Here is an 18,254-nt window from a genome sequence, read left to right on the forward strand (position 1 = left end):
AAACTTGCATTGCAAAAGTCTGCTAAATTAAATGCTATATAATGCCAATGTTTACAACAAATGGCTGACTTGCATAGCAAAATTCTGCTAGCTTAAATGCTATATAATGCTAATGTTTACCAGATAAGTTTCTGGTGCGCACCAGATTGCTTAAATTTAATTTCTGTTGTATGTTTGTCCTTTTACAGAAACCATATTAAAACAAAAAATATATTTCACTCCCCAATATTTTCAAATATTTTTGAAAAGGCTCCAGGGAGCCAATAGAGCAGTGCATAAAGAGCCGCTTGTGGCTCTAGAGCCGCGGGTTGCTGACCCCTGGTTTCGCATGTCACTGTAAATCATGTATGTATCGCCACATCCAATATGGTGGTGATGACGCGGTTTCGCTGTTTGGCGGGTTGACCACAAGGCGGCGGAAGCTGGAAAAACTGCTATTGCTTTATTCTGTTTGACATGTCAAAATATTTTCATACACATTACATATTTCGTCTTTTGTAGCGATGGCATACGTGTACGTGTGCAGCATTAGCAAAGAGAAACCGTTGCCCCTGCCAATATGGCCGCCAAGTGGGCGCGCTCGTCTCCATTTCCGTGTCACCCATGCTAATCAGCGGCATGTTACTATGGTAACTTCACGGGGGTGTTGCTCATTACTTCATGTGTTGACTTTTAGCCTCGAGCTATTTGAAACTTATTCAAACCTCATTGGTGACCTACACGTTATATAAGGTTTTCGTCAACATTGTTAGCAATGTCGGTGTTATTTTAAAAAAGCGGTAATAAGAGCGTTGCTAAAACGCTTCATCCCCTTTGTTGGACTAAAAATGGTTTTGCCCTGAGTGGTGGTCTCGGTTTCTCGCTTGTTGTCAGACACTGTTGTGACTTCCTGGCTGCTATCCGGGGTTGAAGGCTTCCTGTACCGCTTGAAGGTAAGCTACAGTGTGATTTACATTGAATAAAGAGAATGCTAATCTTTTAAGGGTTAGTTAAAACAAAAAAAAACTTGCCGGGTTTCTATTCTTACGAGCTAATAAGTTGCTGCTCCTTTAACTCGAGGAGCTTCGATTTTAGTTCATAGTTCTGACCCATGAAGACATGACAAAAGCGTTTTAACTGAGTTCTGCGTCTCATTTCAGGTGCCACCGTTTGTGAACGAGGTCATCCATCCTGCGAACGACATAAATGTGAATTTTAATAACTGCAAAATGGCGCCTGGGCCTCCAACTTAAAAACACCTTTATCAGTTTCTCGCCTCTGACCCAGAAACGAGGGTAAACCTGCTCGCGTGGCAGAGGAATTCCATGATAAACAAAGTGTTGAGTGAAAGCTTGTGTAAATCTGACAACAAACGAGACCCCGATATGGGTGAAGATTGGGGGGAGAGATCCACGGCGGAGCTCATGAGCAGGTACCTGGCCAAGGAGACTGGGTACGGGGTACCCATGGCTGGGTGGCGCATCTGTTTAGCCCACGAGTTCAAGGAGAAGAGGAAGCCTTTTCAAGCGAAGGATGTGTCCCTGGCTAACATCGTGGAGCACATCGGCCTTGGAATCAGGTGATTCTCATTTCCTAACCGCATTGCACGATGAAATCTCCAGGACACACCCATCTCCTCAGTTGTTAATGATTGAAAACTGTTTAAACGACACGCACAGTTCTGTAAAACGCGCTCATAAACACTGGAGCGACCGCCGATTCTGCCGGCGAGGTTTGTTTTCAGATGGCTGCTCGAAGAGAGAGCGTTTAGGAGGGTTGGATTCAGGTCACGGCTTGCGGATCGCCGTCCCAGATCCGCACCGGGATGACAATCATCGTCACTGTCCCCGGTCGACCCTGCGGAATAACGAGCCCCGTAACCGCTCATGTTCCAACTGTTCCGTTGAGTGCGGGTGGGCCCTAATTGTGTGATTGTATTGACGGGTGGAATTGAGTCCTAATTGGAAGTCTGGTTGAAAATTTCGAATCACAGCTGTATCCTTGTTCCTATTCTTTACCCGTCTAGGTATCTCAGGTGGTGGTACAAGAAGACTCAGGTGGAAAGGAAGGCGCCGTTCATCGACATGTTTCGTGCGCAGCCTTTACGGCAGATATACGGTGGGTTGATGCCGTCTTGACTGTCAGTCGCTATTCCAGGTGAAGTAACCGGCTCATTCGACAGGTGCGCCATTGGGAGGTATCGGAGGAGGTACGATAACCAGGGGCTGGAGGGGAGAGTTCTGCCGGTGGCAGCTCACTCCTGGGATGTACCATTACAAGACCGTGACAGCTAATCAGGTACAGTGCTAAGCAAAAGTATTGGCACCCCTGCAATTCTGTCAGATAATTCTCAATTTCTCCCAGAAAAAGATTGCAATTACAAATGCTTTGGTAGCACTGTAATTTTCGGACTATAAGCCTCTACTTTTTCCCCTCGTTTTAAAACCTGCGGCTTATTTGTTGATTTATTTGGGTTAATAGGTCACATTTTATTGTAGGACTGCAGCTATCGAATATTTTAGTAATCGAGTAATCGGATAAAACATTTTTTTTTTTAGGTAAAGAGCAATTATTAATATACATGAGAAAAAAAAGACATTTAATCCAAAAGTGAACCATTTTCAGTCAATTATTGTCTTTATTTCCGATGTATATTGTTGAAAACAGTTGTACAGTTGTATCTCAGATTTGACCAAAAAAATCACTGCTTTAACTCAAAAAACTTCTAGATCTTATAAAAAAACAAATTTCGCAACCCAAAAATGTAATAACACTTGATAACACACATCACTTGAAAGCTATGCGTTTTTCTCCATGTGTTTCCATTGAATTTCCATTTGTGTCAAGCTATTTTTAAGTTCTAGTTAAGTTTTGAGTTTTTAAGTTAGTCTAAACTGCAAGTACTGATAGGATTTTGAGTTTTTGCTCGGATATTTTACATCCATTCACAAGTGAGATCATTTGCTGGATGACACAAAATGACATCTGTCATAAGCATTCATATTCATTATTGCTAATGACATTGTCATGTCATACTTAAGATGGTCTTATGACAGTCTTATGGCACCACTGTCAAATAAAATGTTACCAAATACCATAACTGGCAATTCATGAAACAACTGGGACAGTAACTGAAGAAATAATTAGCAAAGAACATGATTTTAGATTGTGATTTACATCTGTAGCACTGAAATGGATACTCGGAGGCATGTTGGACGACAATAGTGTTGACAGCAGGTGGTAGCAGAGGTTGACGGTCTCCTCCAAGGGAGCAGTGATGGCCAAATGAAGCTTCTTGAAGCAATGAAACTTTGCAGCAAATTGGTTCAAAGCTTCATGAGGGTTCTTTTGGTCGTATTATATCATATGATGCCGCTGTCAAATCGAGTGTTACCGGTTAATATTTTTTGTTGTAAATATCCCATAGTACAGTGGGGACAGCTGCGGCTTCTAGTCCAGTGCGAAAAACAAAGACAATTGAAACAGGAAATGAAATTATACATATAAATCACAAATAGAGTTATAAAAAAACTGATAATAATTGAAATCAGAAATGGGAATAAAACAGAAAATGAATAAAATGCAAGTACTTTTGCAAGTAATTTTCTGACTATAAGCCACTACTTTTCCCTCTGTTTTTGAATCCTGCGGCTTATAGTCCAGTGCGGCTTATCTGTTGATTTATATGGGTTAATAGGTAACACTTTATTTGAAAGTGGTGTCATAAGACTGTCATAAGACCTTCATAATTATGACATGACACTGTCATGGGCATTACTGAATGCCTATGACATATGTCATTATGTGTCATCTGGCAGATTATGCCACTAACTTTTTTATGTCCATTTATGTCCAGTTTGGATCTTTTACATCCATTCAAAAGTGAGATAATTTGCCGGATAAAACTAAATGACATCTGTTATAAGCATTAATTTATGCTCATGACAGTGTCATTTCATAATTATGATTGTTTAATGACAGTCTTATGGCGCCACCGTCAAATAAAGTGTTACCAAATAACATAACTAGCAATTAATGAAACAACTAGAACAGCAACTGATGAAATAAATAGAACGGAACATGAATTTTGATTGTTGTTTACATCTGTAGTGCTGCATTGCATGCTAGGAGGCATGTTGGACAACAACAGTGTTGACAGCAGGTGGCATCAGTGGTTGACTGTGTCCCCCAAAGGAGGAGTGGTGGCCAAAAGAATCTTCTTGAAGCAATGACACCAATTGGTTCAAAGCTTCATGGTGATTCATTTGGTCTTATGACAGACTTATACTAAAGGGAGGACAGCTGCGGCTTATCTATGAACAAATGCCGCTTTCGCGTCAATTTTGGTGGGTGGCGGCTTATAGTCAGGTGGGCCTTATAGAGCGAAAATTACGGTAATATCTTCATTGATTTGGCTTGCAACGAAAAAACACGAAAGAGAATGGGAAAAAATGAAATCTTTATCATTTTACACAAAAGTCCAGAAATGGGCCGGACAAAGGTATTGGCACCCTTTGAAAAATTATGTGATGCTTCTCTAATTTGTGTAATTAACAGCACCTGTTACTTACCTGTGGCGCATAACAGGTGGTGGCAATAACTAAATCACACTTGCAGCCAGTTAAAATGGATTAAAGTTGACTCAACCTCTGTCCTGTGTCTTTGCGTGTACCACATTGAGCATGGAGAGAAGAAAGAAGACCAAATAACTGTCTCAGGACTTGAGAAGCAAAATTGTGAGGAAGCATGGGCAATATCGAGGCTACAAGTTCATCTCCAAACACCTGAATGTTCCTTTGTCTACCGTGCGCAGTGTCATAAATAAGTGTAAAGCCCATGGCACTGTGGCTAACCTCCCTAGATGTGGACGGAAAAGAAAAATTCAACGACCGATTGTGCGGATGGTGGATAAAGAACCTCCACTAACATCCCAAAAAGTTCAAGCTGTCCCGCAGTCCAAGGGTACAACAGCGTCAACACGTACTATCTGTCGGTGTCTGAATGAAAAGGGACTCTATGGTAGCATACCCAGCATGACCCCACTTTCTGACCCAGAGACATAAAAAAGCCAGGCTGAAATTTGCCAAAACTTAACTAAGAAAGCCAAAAACGTTTTGGAAGAATGTTCTCTGGTCAGATGAGACAAAAGTAGAGTTTTTTGGGAAACGGCTTCAACATAGGGTTTACAGGGAAAGAAATGAGGCCTTCAAAGAAAAGAACACGGTCCCCACAGTCAAACATGGTGCGAAAGAATCTTTTTATTCATGCTTATAAAACACATAACTGCTGTGAAACTATATTCATTTGTGAGACTGTATCCATCCATGTTCTTGTGCTCCTTTGAACATTCTTCAATGAGTATCTGTTGACTGCCTTATCTGATTTTACTCCCTTTTGTCCCAGCTAAAGCCAGTGCTCAAGGTCATAACTCTGGATGTTTTTCTGTGGAAAATCACCAAAGTTGGGCTGTAATAGGTTTACTTTCGTTTTCATTGTAAGTATCGTTTCATAGTAAGTAGGGCTGCAGCTATCGATTATTTTAGTAGTCGATTAATCGATAACTTAGTTCGAATAATCGGATAAGGAACATAAAAAATTATAATACCCGAGCTGAGCCTCAAATGGTATAAAATATATATATAAATGAGGATCTATGTACAATATAAGAACAATTAGCTAACTTACTTAGCAAAAGTCCACTAGCTTAAATGCTATAAAATGCTAATGTTTTTATTTTTTTTATTTTTTATTTTTTTAAGAATGCTCCTAACAAATGGTTCAGACACATATTCCCACAATAAAATGGCTAAATATACTTATAAACTAAATCACAAATGCATTAAAAAAACAAACAAGCTCAAACAAAAACTTGGCTTATATTAGTCATAACAGGGAGCAGCTGGATTCAGCCAAGTGAAATGAGGCAGACTACAGGGCAATGGATCCACCCAAATCCATAAAACTCAATGCAAACACTTTCAAAACAAACCATTACAACGCCACTTTAACTAAACGAATACTCGAAGCAGCAAAATTCAAATATTTTTTTCCAATCAAATACTCGAGTTAATCGATTAATCGTACCTCACCCTTTATTCATATAGAGGCTTAATTTTTATGATCACCTTGTACTTCTGCGTGGTCACAGCACTTGTCTGGATCACATCATTTTGTAACCTTGATATACATCTTGTTTATAAAGTCTTCGAAGCAGGCAATCCTTGGCTGAGTCTGATTCTTTTCTCCTATATTGATACTTGTCTGGGTGTTCAAAAGTGAACTTCCCCGACACATGGCGGAGGTTCCCTGATGTTTTGGGTTGTTTTGCTACCTCTGGCACTGGACTGCTTGACCGTGTGCATGGCATTATGAAGACTGAAGACTACCAACAAATTTTGCAGCATAATTTAGGGCCGAGTGTGAGAAAGCTGGGTCTCCTTTGGAGGTCATGGGTCTTCCGGCAAGACAATGACCCAAAACACATCAAAAAGCTCTAGAAAATGGTTTGAGAGAAAGCACTGGAGACTTCTAGCAATGAGTACAGACCTGAATCCCATAGAACACCTGTGGAGAGATCTGAAAATGACAGTTTGGAGATGGCACCCTTCAAATCTCAAAGACTTGGAGCAGTTAGCCAAAGAAGAATGGTCTAAAATTCCAGCAGAACATTGTAAGAAAGTTGTTGATGGATACCAGAAGCGGTTGTTCGCAGTTATTTTGTCTAAAGGTTGTGCTACGAAGTGTTAGGCTGAGGGTGCCAATACCTTTGGCCAGTAGTGTACTTTTGTTAGACAAACTTCACCGATTCCCATCGCCACTCAGTGCTGTTTGTCTCTCTCAGTTTACCGTGTGTTTGCGGCGCGAGGGGCAAACGGTTTACCAACAAGTGCTCTCTGTGGAGCGCCCCCCGACCCTGCAAGGCTGGAACTGGGGCTACTGCGGCGAATATGCCTTCTATCACGCCTTATACCCCCGCGCCTGGACCGTGTACCACCTCCCGGGGCAAAACGTGACGCTGACGTGCAGACAGGTTTCCCCCGTCATTCCTCACGACTACCAGGTAAGGGCCGTACGTACATCTGGATGTAAGCTAGTTGGTAGAATTAGCGTCTCCTTGGCGGTAGGACTCTTCTTTACCGGTGGCGCTGTTCATTTGGGACGTGGAGAACAAGAATGACTTTGCTCTAGATGTCACCATCATGTTCACGATGCTCAACGGGTCCGGGCACAAGGACGATAAAGGCGGGGGGCACTGGAATGAACCGTTTCACCTTGAAAAGGAGGGGGAGGCCGTGTCTGGAGTATTGCTGCATCATTCCGCAATAGTCAACCCTTACACTTTATGCATCGCGGCTCGAGAGCAGGTTAGGTTTTTGTATACGATATGTCCCAGTTCCAAGTTAAGTCTCTTATTTTTCCGACTGCCTCTCAGCCGAACAGGGAAGTCAGCCATCAGACCGCGTTCAGTCCAAAGGGAACCTGCGGAGGTCTATGGACTGACCTCATCACTGACGGACGCCTGGATTCTCCCACAGGTCAGAGTCTAGACAATAGCTTGTTGCGAAACCCGCACAGACTGGTGGTTCTGTCTGTGTGCCCGCTTAGGCTCCAGTCCGCCGACGCCCAAGGGGGAGAAGGTGGCGGCGGCATTGGCTGTCGGTTGCCCGGTGCTACCTCAGTCCCGGAACACCCTGGAGTTCTGTCTGGCGTGGGACATGCCCGTGATCAGCTTCGGTGCTCGCGAGAGGCAGCATCACAGGTAGTTTGACCGTGCTACAGTGCTATGAAAAAGTATCTGAACCTTTTGGAATTTCTCAAAATTTCTGCTTAAAATCACAATGAAATGTGATCTGATCTTTGTCAAAATCACAAAAAACACATAAGCATTTATAGGTTTTCATATTTTAACGAGGGTAGTATGCATACAATAACAGAAGGGGGGGGGTAAATAAGTGAACCATCACATTTGAGATTTTGTGCCCCACCTTTGGCAGCAGGAACGTCAACCAGACGCTTCCTGTAGCTGCAGATCAGTCTGGCACAAAGATCAGGACTCATCTTGGCCCATTCTTCTCTACAAAACTGCTGTAGTTCAATCGGATGCCTGGGATGTCTGGCATGAATCGCTGTCTTTAGGTCATGCCACAGCATCTCAATGGGGTTCAAGTCTGGACTTTGACTTGGCAACTCCAGAAGGTGTATTTTGTTCTTCTGAAACCATCCTGAAGTTGATTTACTTCTGTGATTTGGATCATTGTCTTGTTGCAGCATCCATCGTCTTTTTAGCTTCAACTGTCTGAAGGACAGCCTCAGGTTTTCCTGCAAAACATCCTGATAAACTTTTGAATTTATTCTTCCATTAATGATTGCAAGTTGTCCAGGCCCTTAGGTAGCAAAACAGCCCCAAATCATGCTGCCAAAATGCTTCACGCTAGGGATGAGGTGTTAATTTTGGTGAGCTGTTCAATTTTTCCTCCAAACATGACTTTGTGTGTTACTCCCAAACAATTCAACTTTGGTTTCATCAGTCCACAAAATATTTTGCCAAAACTTCTGTGATGTGTCCAAGTGCCTTTTCGCGAACATTAAACGAACAACAATGTTTTTTTTTAGACAGCAGTGGCTTCTTCCATGGAGTCCTCCCATGAACACCATTCTTGGCCATAGTTTTACATATAGTTGATGTGTTCACATAGATATTGGACTATGCCAGTGATTTCTGTAAGTCTTTAGCAGACACTCTAGGATTCTTTTTTACCTCTGAGTATTCTGCGCTGAGCTTTTGGCGTCATTTTTTGGGAGAGAAGCAACAGTGCCAAATTCTCTCAATTTGTAGACAACTGTTCTAAAACATATAAAATTTGGTAACAAATTGTAAACACCTCGGTTTCAATTGATTAATCGCCGAACCCCCTCCTCTAGGGCCGCTGTGGGTCTTGGTTTTTGTTCATACCGATCGAGCACAGACAATTCAACCCATGAGGTTTCTGCTGAAACCATAAGCACCTGACTGCGATCAACTGCAAGACACCTGATTGGTGAAAAGGTTTCCTCTTGATGGGTTGGAACGGAAACCCGCACCCACCGCGGTCCTTTGTGGAATAGCTTGCCCAGCCCTGGTCTAAGAGCTTTTGTGGCTACTTGTCTTATGGTTTTGGTGAGAGATGGTCAAAGCGGCTGGTTTCTGACCCCTGGAAAGGAGGTGTCTGACATTCTTACGGGTGCACATTTCCAGGCGGTACACCCGTTACTTTGGGAGCAAAGGAGACGCATCCCCTTCGCTCAGTCACTACGCCCTGACGCACTACAAACTGTGGGAGAAGAAGATCGAGGAGTGGCAAGCGCCGGTACTGCAGGACAGGTAACAAATTTATAGTGATGTGAAAAAATTAGGACACGCCGTTAAATATTCAGTTACTTATTAAGAAATGTTCACATATCAGTGTCTGATCTTGTTTTTCTTTATCTCTGGAAAAGAAAGTGATTTAATAGCAGGTAAACAGCAAAAATTTGCAATATTTTGCTCATTAAATGCATATTCTAACTGAGGAAAAAGTTAGGACACCCTACCACCTAATAGCTAGTGTTACCCCCTTTGGCCAATTTTAATGAATTTTAACGCTTTTTGTAGCCATCTACCAGTCTTTGACATCGGTCTAAAGAAAGTTTGCCCCCAGTCCTCGACGCAGAATACTTTCAGCTGTGAGATGTATAAGGGTTCCTTGCATCTACAGCACCCCACAGCATCTAAATGGGATTAAGATCTGAGCTTTGACTCGGCCATTCCAGGACTCATTTCTTCCTTTACAGCCAGTCCTTTGTGGATTTACTGGTATGTTTTAGGTCATTGTCAAGTTGCAGGGTCCAGTTTCGCTTCGGCCTGAATTTTTTCACAGATGATCTCGCATGTTTCTTCAGCACCCTCTGAGACACGATAGAATCCAAGGTAGTACCTATGATGGTGAGCTGGCCAGGTCCAGCTGTAGCAAAGCATCCCCAAACTATGACAGTTCCACCTCCATGCTTCACAAGTGGTATGAAGTTCTTTTCCTGGAATGCTGTATCAGGTTTACGCCAAACATGTTCTGATGTCCAAAGAATATTATTCCAGAAGTCCTGGTCTTTGTCTACATTCACTTTGGCTAACTTCAGTCTGGCCTCTGTATGTTCTTCTTGGAGAACAAAAGTTTCCTCCTTGCAGACTAGAGGAGTTCCAAAAAATCGATTATTACATGCATCGCGATTCGACACTTGATTACAATTCATAAAGGTTAAAAAAAGATGATTTTCACTCATAACTTTATGACAGCCACTCGTAGCGGAACGAAATTCAAGACACGTCTGACGCCCGGACAACGTTAGGACACACGCAAAATGTTATGATGGATGCTCCCGGTTACTGGGAGAGATATTTACTCCTTTTTAAAAGACTGGAAAATAAATTTGTGTATGAGACAGGCAGGCACATCCGGAGGTTGCGCTTTTGTGCGCAAGTTATTTTTTAGAGCAAGAAGGTAAGAGAGATAGTTCGTTGCTCCTTGTCTTTCAGATGTCCAGCAGTAGTTTTAAGGCATTTCAATTGAAAAATGTCCTGAGTGTGTTGCTAAGACCTGTGTGCGTCTATAAGAGGTGAGTACAAGAACCCTCTTGTATTGTTTAGCCTTTATTGTTGTTGTTTTTGAGATGTTTATAGTTAGCTCCAAGCTAATTCGCTAACGTGTATTTCATATGCAGAACGTGTAAAACCATGATTAAGTACAGCGGTAACACTCCAAACATGTGAAATAGTACAGAAATCTATTGTTGCAAGTGCTGCCTGGGAGCTGACAGGCGTGTGTGCGCGTGGGCGGGCAGGGAGAGAAGAAAGTGCACGCACTGTAATGAGTGTGTGTGTGGCGGTGTTGTTTTTTTTATTTTTTATGTGCTCGTCAATAAACGCCACAAGTTAAAAGTGATCAAGAGCAGTTGTGATTTCCACCTGTCACTCCCAAGTTACACAAGGGAGGTAACACTGTGGAAACAAAGTATATTGCTTAAAATAGGTCTTATTTCTAAAGACACTTTGTGTCCAGAAAATGTGGAATTCATTCCACCAGTGTAAGGGCAGCTTTTTGTTTAATGGGCATATTTCCATAGTTCCTGTTGAGTCATAGGGATATTATAAATAAATAATGGACATAAATTTGTTTGGCTACTTTATTAATCAGTAATATACGATTCATCGATAATCGTGATAACCGCGATCATCGTCAATACGGTGATCATCGTTCAAAAATCGAATCATGGGGTGCCTAAGATGGCACACCCCGATTGCACACCTCACATGAAGGTTAAACCTGTGAAGTCTCTGATTGTAGAGGCATGCACTTTCACATCAACAGTAGCAAGAGCCTGCTGTAGGTCCCGTGATTACATTTGAGGGTTTTTGGAGACTTCTTTTAGCATCTAGGCGGTCTATTCTCAGGGCGAACTTGCTTGGATGGCCAGACCTGGGCATGTTGGTAGTTGTTTTGAATGTCCTCCACTTGTAGACTATTTTCCGGACAGTGGAATGGCTGATTTTATATTCGAGATCTTTTGAAATCCCTTGACAGACTCATAAGCGTCTCCAATCTTCTTTCTGAAGGCTTCAGACAGCTTCGTTGATCTCACCATGGGGTTTTCTCTCACTTCAACAGTCAGTCACTGTTGAAGGTATTTCTTAGTTGAGTGGGGCAAATGTTCTTGTGAAAGAATATTTTATTCATGCTTATAAAACACATAACTGCTGTGATACTATATTCATTTGTGCTGTGACTGTATCCATGTTCGTGTGCTTTACCTATTTCTTTGAACATAATACAAAGGGTTTCTGTGGACTGTCTTATCTGATTTTACTCCCCCTTGGACCAGCTAGCGCTAGTTTTCCAAGGTCGTAACTCACCATGTTTTTCAGCTGAAAATCACTAGAGGTGGGCTGTAATAAGTTTCGTTTTTGCTTTCATAGTAGGTATCGTTTTCATAGTAAGCAACTCCCTTTTAACAAGCATATGTAAACCCTTGTAAACCTTTGTACTCCTGCGTGTTCACAGCATCTGGCTGGAGCACACTACGGTATTGTACCCTGGATATATACCTCATGTTCTATAAAGTCTTCGAAGCAGGCAATCCTTGGCTGTGTTGATTCATTTCTCATTTGAGCTATCGAGTTGACACTTTTCTTGGAGTTCAAAGTTGAATTTCCCTGACAGTTCTTCAGACCGATGTCAAGCACTGGTAGATGGCTCCAAAACGTGTCTCTCTGAAGTTATTTCAACCAAAGCGGGTAACACTAGCTAGTACGTTGTAGGGTGTCCTAAATTTTTCCTAAGTTAGAATTTGCATTTAATGAGTAAAACAATGTTAATTTTTGTTGTTTTCCTGCAATTTCTTAATTAAGAACTGAATATTTAATGGGCTGTCCTAATTTTTCACATGATTGTACCTTCTGAACTGCGAGGCAAGGTCTTACTTTGGGTATGGGATGTTTAGTTCGCTGCCCTCCTGGTACAAGTCGGCCTTATTCAACGAGCTGTACTTCGTGGCCGACGGGGGGACGGTGTGGACGGAATTGCAAGAGGACGCGGACGTCAGCGGAGGTGTACGTAGCCGGGACGGCGGGCTACCGGCCCAGCCGCCTGTTGTCCAAGAGTACGGTCGCTTTGCCTACCTGGAAGGTGAACAGAGTGCGCTTCCTCCCGAGCGGTTGGAACTTTGCTCAAACGTCACATGCTTTTTCACGTCAGGTCAGGAGTACAGAATGTACAACACTTACGACGTGCACTTTTACGCGTCTTTTGCACTTATCATGCTGTGGCCCAAACTTGCTTTGAGTGTGCAGTACGATATCGGTAGGGTTTTTAGTCTTGTTTTCATACGGGGGGGGTGAGGTTTGGCTGTGTTCTCTGACGGGAATCTCTACCTAGCCGGCAGCGTGGTTCAGCAGGATTTAACTGAGAGATTGCACCTGATGAGCGGACGCTGCGCCGCGGTCAAAGCCAAAAACGTGGTGCCTCACGACATCGGAGATCCAGGTACATGCTCGTATCTTCAAAAGCAGAAAAATCAAACTTAGTCGGACTTTTTTGTAGACGACGAGCCATGGCAAAGGGTGAACGCTTATCTGATACACGACACCGCCTATTGGAAGGACTTGAACCTCAAGTTTGTCCTGCAAGTCTACCGGGACTATCATCTCACCCAGGACATGCAGTACCTTACGGACATGTGGCCCATCTGCCAGGTAGCGCTGATGTTCTTGTCCTTTTTTGAAAACTTGTTAGACTCCCGTTTTGGCCGGTTTTCCTCCAGGCGGTGATGGAGTCAGAGTTGAAGTTTGACCTGGACGGAGACGGCTTGATCGAGAACTCTGGTTTCGCCGACCAGACTTACGATGGCTGGACGGTAACGGGACCAAGGTCGGAGGAGACTCGCGGGACGCCACGCTTTGCCTGGACCTTCAACGTCTCTGTTCTGTGTTGCAGTGCTTACTGCGGCGGGCTGTGGCTAGCGTCTCTGTGCGTCATGTGCAAAATAGCCAGCCTGGTCGATGACGAGGCGGCGCAACGACGCTACAGAGACCTGTTGGACCGAGGCCGCGTGGCTTTTGATAAACTGCTTTGGAATGGTAAGACGCCAAGTTTCCCTCAAATTTCTTCGATTTATCCGGATTTCAACAGGCAAGTACTACAACTACGATAGCAGCGGGAGAGAGTTTTCCAACAGCGTCATGTCAGACCAGTGTGCCGGCCAGTGGTTCCTGAGAGCATCTGGGCTTGGCGATGGAGACTACCAGGTAGCTCACTTTTTTTCACAACAGTTCCCAGAAATAACATCGGTAGCGTCCATTCAGAGGAGTCCATCTCCTAGGCCTTTCCCAAGGAAAACATCAAGGCCGCTCTCCGATCGGTCTTCGACTTGAACGTGATGAGCTTCGGCGGCGGTCAGATGGGGGCTGTGAACGGCATGCGGCCCGAGGGTGTGGCCGACCGCTCCAGCGTCCAGTCCGACGAGGTTTGGATCGGTGTGGTGTATGGACTGGCTGCCACCATGATCCACGAGGTTGGTAACATTTGTCCGAACTTCTGCCCTGAGGGCCAAAATACAGATACAGTGGGGCAAATAAGTATTTAGTCAACCACAAATTGTGCAAGTTCTCCCACTTGAAAATATTAGAGAGGCTTGTAACATGGGTAAACTTCAACCATGAGAGACATAATGTGGGAAAAAAAAAAATGAAAATCACATTGTTTGATTTTTAAAGAATTTATTTGCAAATCATGGTGGAAAATAAGTATTTGGTCAATAGCAAAAGTTCATCTCAATACTTTGTTATGTACCCTTTGTTGGCAATACCGGAGGCCAAACGTTTTCTGTTACTCTTCACAAGCTTTTCACATACTGTTGCTGGTATTTTGGCCCATTCCTCCATGCAGATCTCCTCCAGAGCAGTGATGTTTTGGGGCTGTCGTTGGGCAACACGGACTTTCAACTCCCTCCACAGATTTTCTATGGGGTTGTGATCTGGAGACTGGCTAGGCCACTCCAGGACCTTGAAATCCTTCTTACGAAGCCACTCCTTTGTTGCCCTGGCTGTGTGTTTGAGATTATTTTTAATGCTGAAAGACCCAGCCACGTCTCATCTTCAATGCCCTTGCTGATGGAAGGAGATTTTCACTCAAAATCTCTCGATACATGGCCCCATTCATTCTTTCCTTTACAGAAATCAGTCATCCTGGTCCCTTTGCAGAAAAAACGGCCCCAAAGCATGATGTTTCCACCCCCATGCTTCACAGGGGGTATGGTGTTCTTCGGATACAATTGAGTATTCTTTCTCCTCCAAACACGAGTACCTGTGTTTCTTCCAAAAAGTTCTATTTTGGTTTCATCTGGCCATAACACATTCTTCCAGTCCTCTTCTGGATCATCCAAATGCTCTCTAGGGAACCGCAGCCGGGCCTGGATGTGTACTTTCTTCAGCAGGGGGGTACGTCTGGCAGTGCAGGATTTGAGTCTCTGGCGGCGCATTGTGTTACTGATAGTAGCCTTTGTTACTGTGGTCCCAGCTCTCTGTAGGTCATTCACTAGGTCCCCCCGTGTGGTTCTGGGATTTTTGTTCACCGTTCTTATCATTTTGACGCCACGGGGTGAGATCTTTCATGGAGCCCCAGATTGAGGGAGATTATCAGTGGTCTCGTATGTCTTCCATTTTCTAATAATTGCTCCCACAGTTGATTTCTTTACACCAAGCGTTTTACCTAATGCAGATTCAGTCTTCCCAGCCTGGTGCAGGTCTACAATTTTGTCTCTGGTGTCCTTCGACAGCACTTTGGTCTTGGCCATAGTGGAGTTTGGAGTGTGACTGACTGAGGTTGTGGACAAGTGTCTTTTATACCGATAATGAGTTAAAACAGGTGCCATTAATACAGGTAACGAGTGGAGCCTCGTTAGAAGAAGTTCTATCTCTTTGACAGCCAGAAATCTTGCTTGTTTTCCACTCTCATTTGGAAATAAATTCTTTAAAACTCAAACAATGTGATTTTCTGGGTTTTTTTTCCACATTCTTTCTCTTATGGATGTTGACAATTACAGGCCTCTCTAATCTTTTCAAGGAGGAGAACTTGCACAATTGGTGGTTGACTAAATACTTACTGCCCCACTGTATTTTCACGTTCTCCCTCAGGGCATGTTAGCGGAAGGTATGCGCACGGCTGAAGGATGCTACCGCACGGCGTGGGAGCGGCTGGGCATGGCCTTTCAGACGCCAGAAGCGTACTGTGAAAAGTCCATCTACCGTTCGCTGGCGTACATGAGACCACTCAGCATCTGGGCCATGCAGCTTGCTCTGGACCGCTCGCGTCTCGGTCCTCAAGTTTCTGCTTCTTGAGCTCCGTCACGGTCCCTTTCGAAAACCCAATTTTTTATCCGTTAGGTTTGTCCGCAACGTACGGACAATAGCGTTACTTGAATTCTCTTTGTCCTTTTTTCCTGCAAAATCATGTTCCGACAACACTGTCAGCACACGTTACGTGAGTACTGTTCGTTATTGCAGGTGCTTGTGGATGGACCATTCAAATAATCTGTTGTTATAATGAGTAAAAGACGTCCGTAATTTTTTTGGGGTGTGTTGGCCCATCTAATGTAGCACTCCTAAATGTTTTCCACCTCCTAAATTGAATGACAATCCTGAATAAATCACTGAAGAGACTACAGTTTTGTATATTTTTATCTTTGGTAACATGAACCGACGTCCAGCAGAGGGCGCCAAACGCTGATATTTTCTTAAGAAATTTTCCGACTCAATTTTGAAGCTTCTGCCACCTAGTGGAAAACCATTTACCGGTATATGTTGTCACAGAAAATTCTACGGGGTCCTTCAAGGGACATCGACAGAAATAAAACAATTTGGTGCGCACCAGATAGTTTCTAGTGTGCCCCACATACTATCTGATGTGCACAAGATAGTTTCTAATGCGCACCACCTTTCTAGTGCGTACCACATTCTATCTGGTGCCCACCACATACTATCTGGTGCGCACCAGATTGTTAAATTTTTTTATTTCTGTCGATGTGGCTCTAGCGGCTCTGTAATAATCAATGGTTGGTGCGCACCAGACAGTTTCTATTGTGCACCACATACTATCTGATGTGCACCACATAGCTCCCAGTGCGCACCACATACCATCTGGTGTGCACCACATAGCTCCTACTGCGCACCACCCACTATTTGGTGCACACCATATATAGTGTGCATCACATATTAACTGGTGCGCACCTGAGTTTATAGTGCGCACCGCATACTATCTGATGCGCACCAGATAGTTTCTAGTGTGCACTGCATGCTATCTGATACACATCAGCCAGTTTCTAGTGCGCACCACATACTATCTGGTGTGCACCAGATTGTTTTTTTTCTTTCTGTCATCGTCCCTCTAGGAGCTGCGAAATAACCAATTCCCGGTGCGCACCAGATAGTATCTAATGTGCACCACATACTATCTGGTGCACACCAGATACTTTCTGGTGCGCACAGCATACTGATACTCACCAGACAGTTTCTTGTGCGCACCACATACAATCTTGTGCGCACCAGATTGTTTAAATTTATTTCTGTTGATGTCTCTCTAGGGGCTCCGTGATAATCAATGGCTGGTGCAAACCAGATAGATAATGTGCACCAGATAGTTTCTAGTGTGCACAGCATACTATCTAATGCGCACCACATACTATGATGTGCACCACATAGCTCCTAGTGCGCACCACATACTATCTGGTGCCAGATAGTATGTGGTTTCTAGTGAGCATCACATAGCTTTTAGTGTGCACCGCATACTATGTGATGCGCACCAGATAGTATGTTGTGCGCACCACATACTATCTGGTGTGCACCAGATAGTTTCTAGTGTGCACAGCATACTATCTGATGCGCACCAGATAGTATGTTGTGCGCACCACATACTATTTGATGTGCACCAGATAGTTTCTAGTGTGCACAGCATACTATCTGATGCGCACCATATACTGTCTGATGTGCACCATATAGCTCCTAGTGCGCACCACATACTATCTGGTGCATACCAGATAGTATGTGGTTTCTAGTGAGCACCATATAGTTTTTAGTGTGCACCGCATACTATGTGATGCGCACCAGACAGTTTCTAGTGCGCACCACATACTATCTGGTGCGCACCAGATTGTTTAAATTTATTTTTGTCGATGGCCTTCTCGGGGGCTCCTTAATAATCAATGGATGGTGTGCACTACCGACAGAAATAAAACAATTTGGTGCGCACCAGATAGTTTCTAGTGTGCCCCACATTCTATCTGCTGTGCACCAGATAGTTTCTAATGTGCACCACATTCTGTCTGGTGCGCACAGCATACTATCTGGTGCGCACCAAATACTTTCTAGTGTGCACCACATAGTATACACAAGATAGTTTCTCGTGCACCACATACTATCTGGTGCGCACCACATAGCTCATGCTGCGCACCACATACAATCTGGTGCGCACCATATTGTTTAAATTTATTTTCGTCGATGTCTTTCTCGGGGCTAAGTGATAATCAATGGCTGGTGCACACCAGATAGATAATGTGCACCAAATAATTTCTAGTGGGCACCACATACTATCTGGTGCGCACCAGATTGTTTAAATTTATTTTATTTTTGTCGATGGCCTTTTCGGGGCTCCTTAATAATCAATGGCTGGTGCGCACCACATCGAAAGAAATAAAACAATTTGGTGCGCACCAGA

General features: G+C 43.7%; 1 protein-coding gene across 2 annotated transcripts; it reads left to right on the forward strand.

Annotated features, from left to right (window-relative positions):
- The first annotated feature begins 664 nt into the window (after positions 1–664).
- On the forward strand, positions 665–16,204 carry gba2 (glucosidase, beta (bile acid) 2). Of its 2 annotated transcripts, XM_057856194.1 has the most exons (18): positions 666–932; positions 1,140–1,558; positions 2,006–2,097; positions 2,162–2,277; positions 6,821–7,039; positions 7,104–7,343; positions 7,412–7,514; positions 7,585–7,738; positions 9,215–9,340; positions 12,490–12,674; positions 12,744–12,848; positions 12,924–13,031; positions 13,089–13,240; positions 13,309–13,415; positions 13,482–13,624; positions 13,677–13,792; positions 13,867–14,058; positions 15,680–16,204. In XM_057856194.1, the coding sequence occupies exons 2-18, from the start codon at positions 1,305–1,307 to the stop codon at positions 15,881–15,883; spliced, it is 2,616 nt and encodes an 871-aa protein (XP_057712177.1). In that variant the 5' UTR covers positions 666–932; positions 1,140–1,304; the 3' UTR covers positions 15,884–16,204. The 2 variants fall into 2 exon arrangements, with proteins under 2 accessions (XP_057712176.1, XP_057712177.1); XM_057856193.1 differs by having other exon boundaries at positions 665–932; positions 12,490–12,848.
- Positions 16,205–18,254: the final 2,050 nt, after the last annotated feature.

This window comes from Corythoichthys intestinalis, chromosome 13 (assembly GCF_030265065.1).
Source record: "Corythoichthys intestinalis isolate RoL2023-P3 chromosome 13, ASM3026506v1, whole genome shotgun sequence".
NCBI lineage: Eukaryota > Metazoa > Chordata > Actinopteri > Syngnathiformes > Syngnathidae > Corythoichthys > Corythoichthys intestinalis.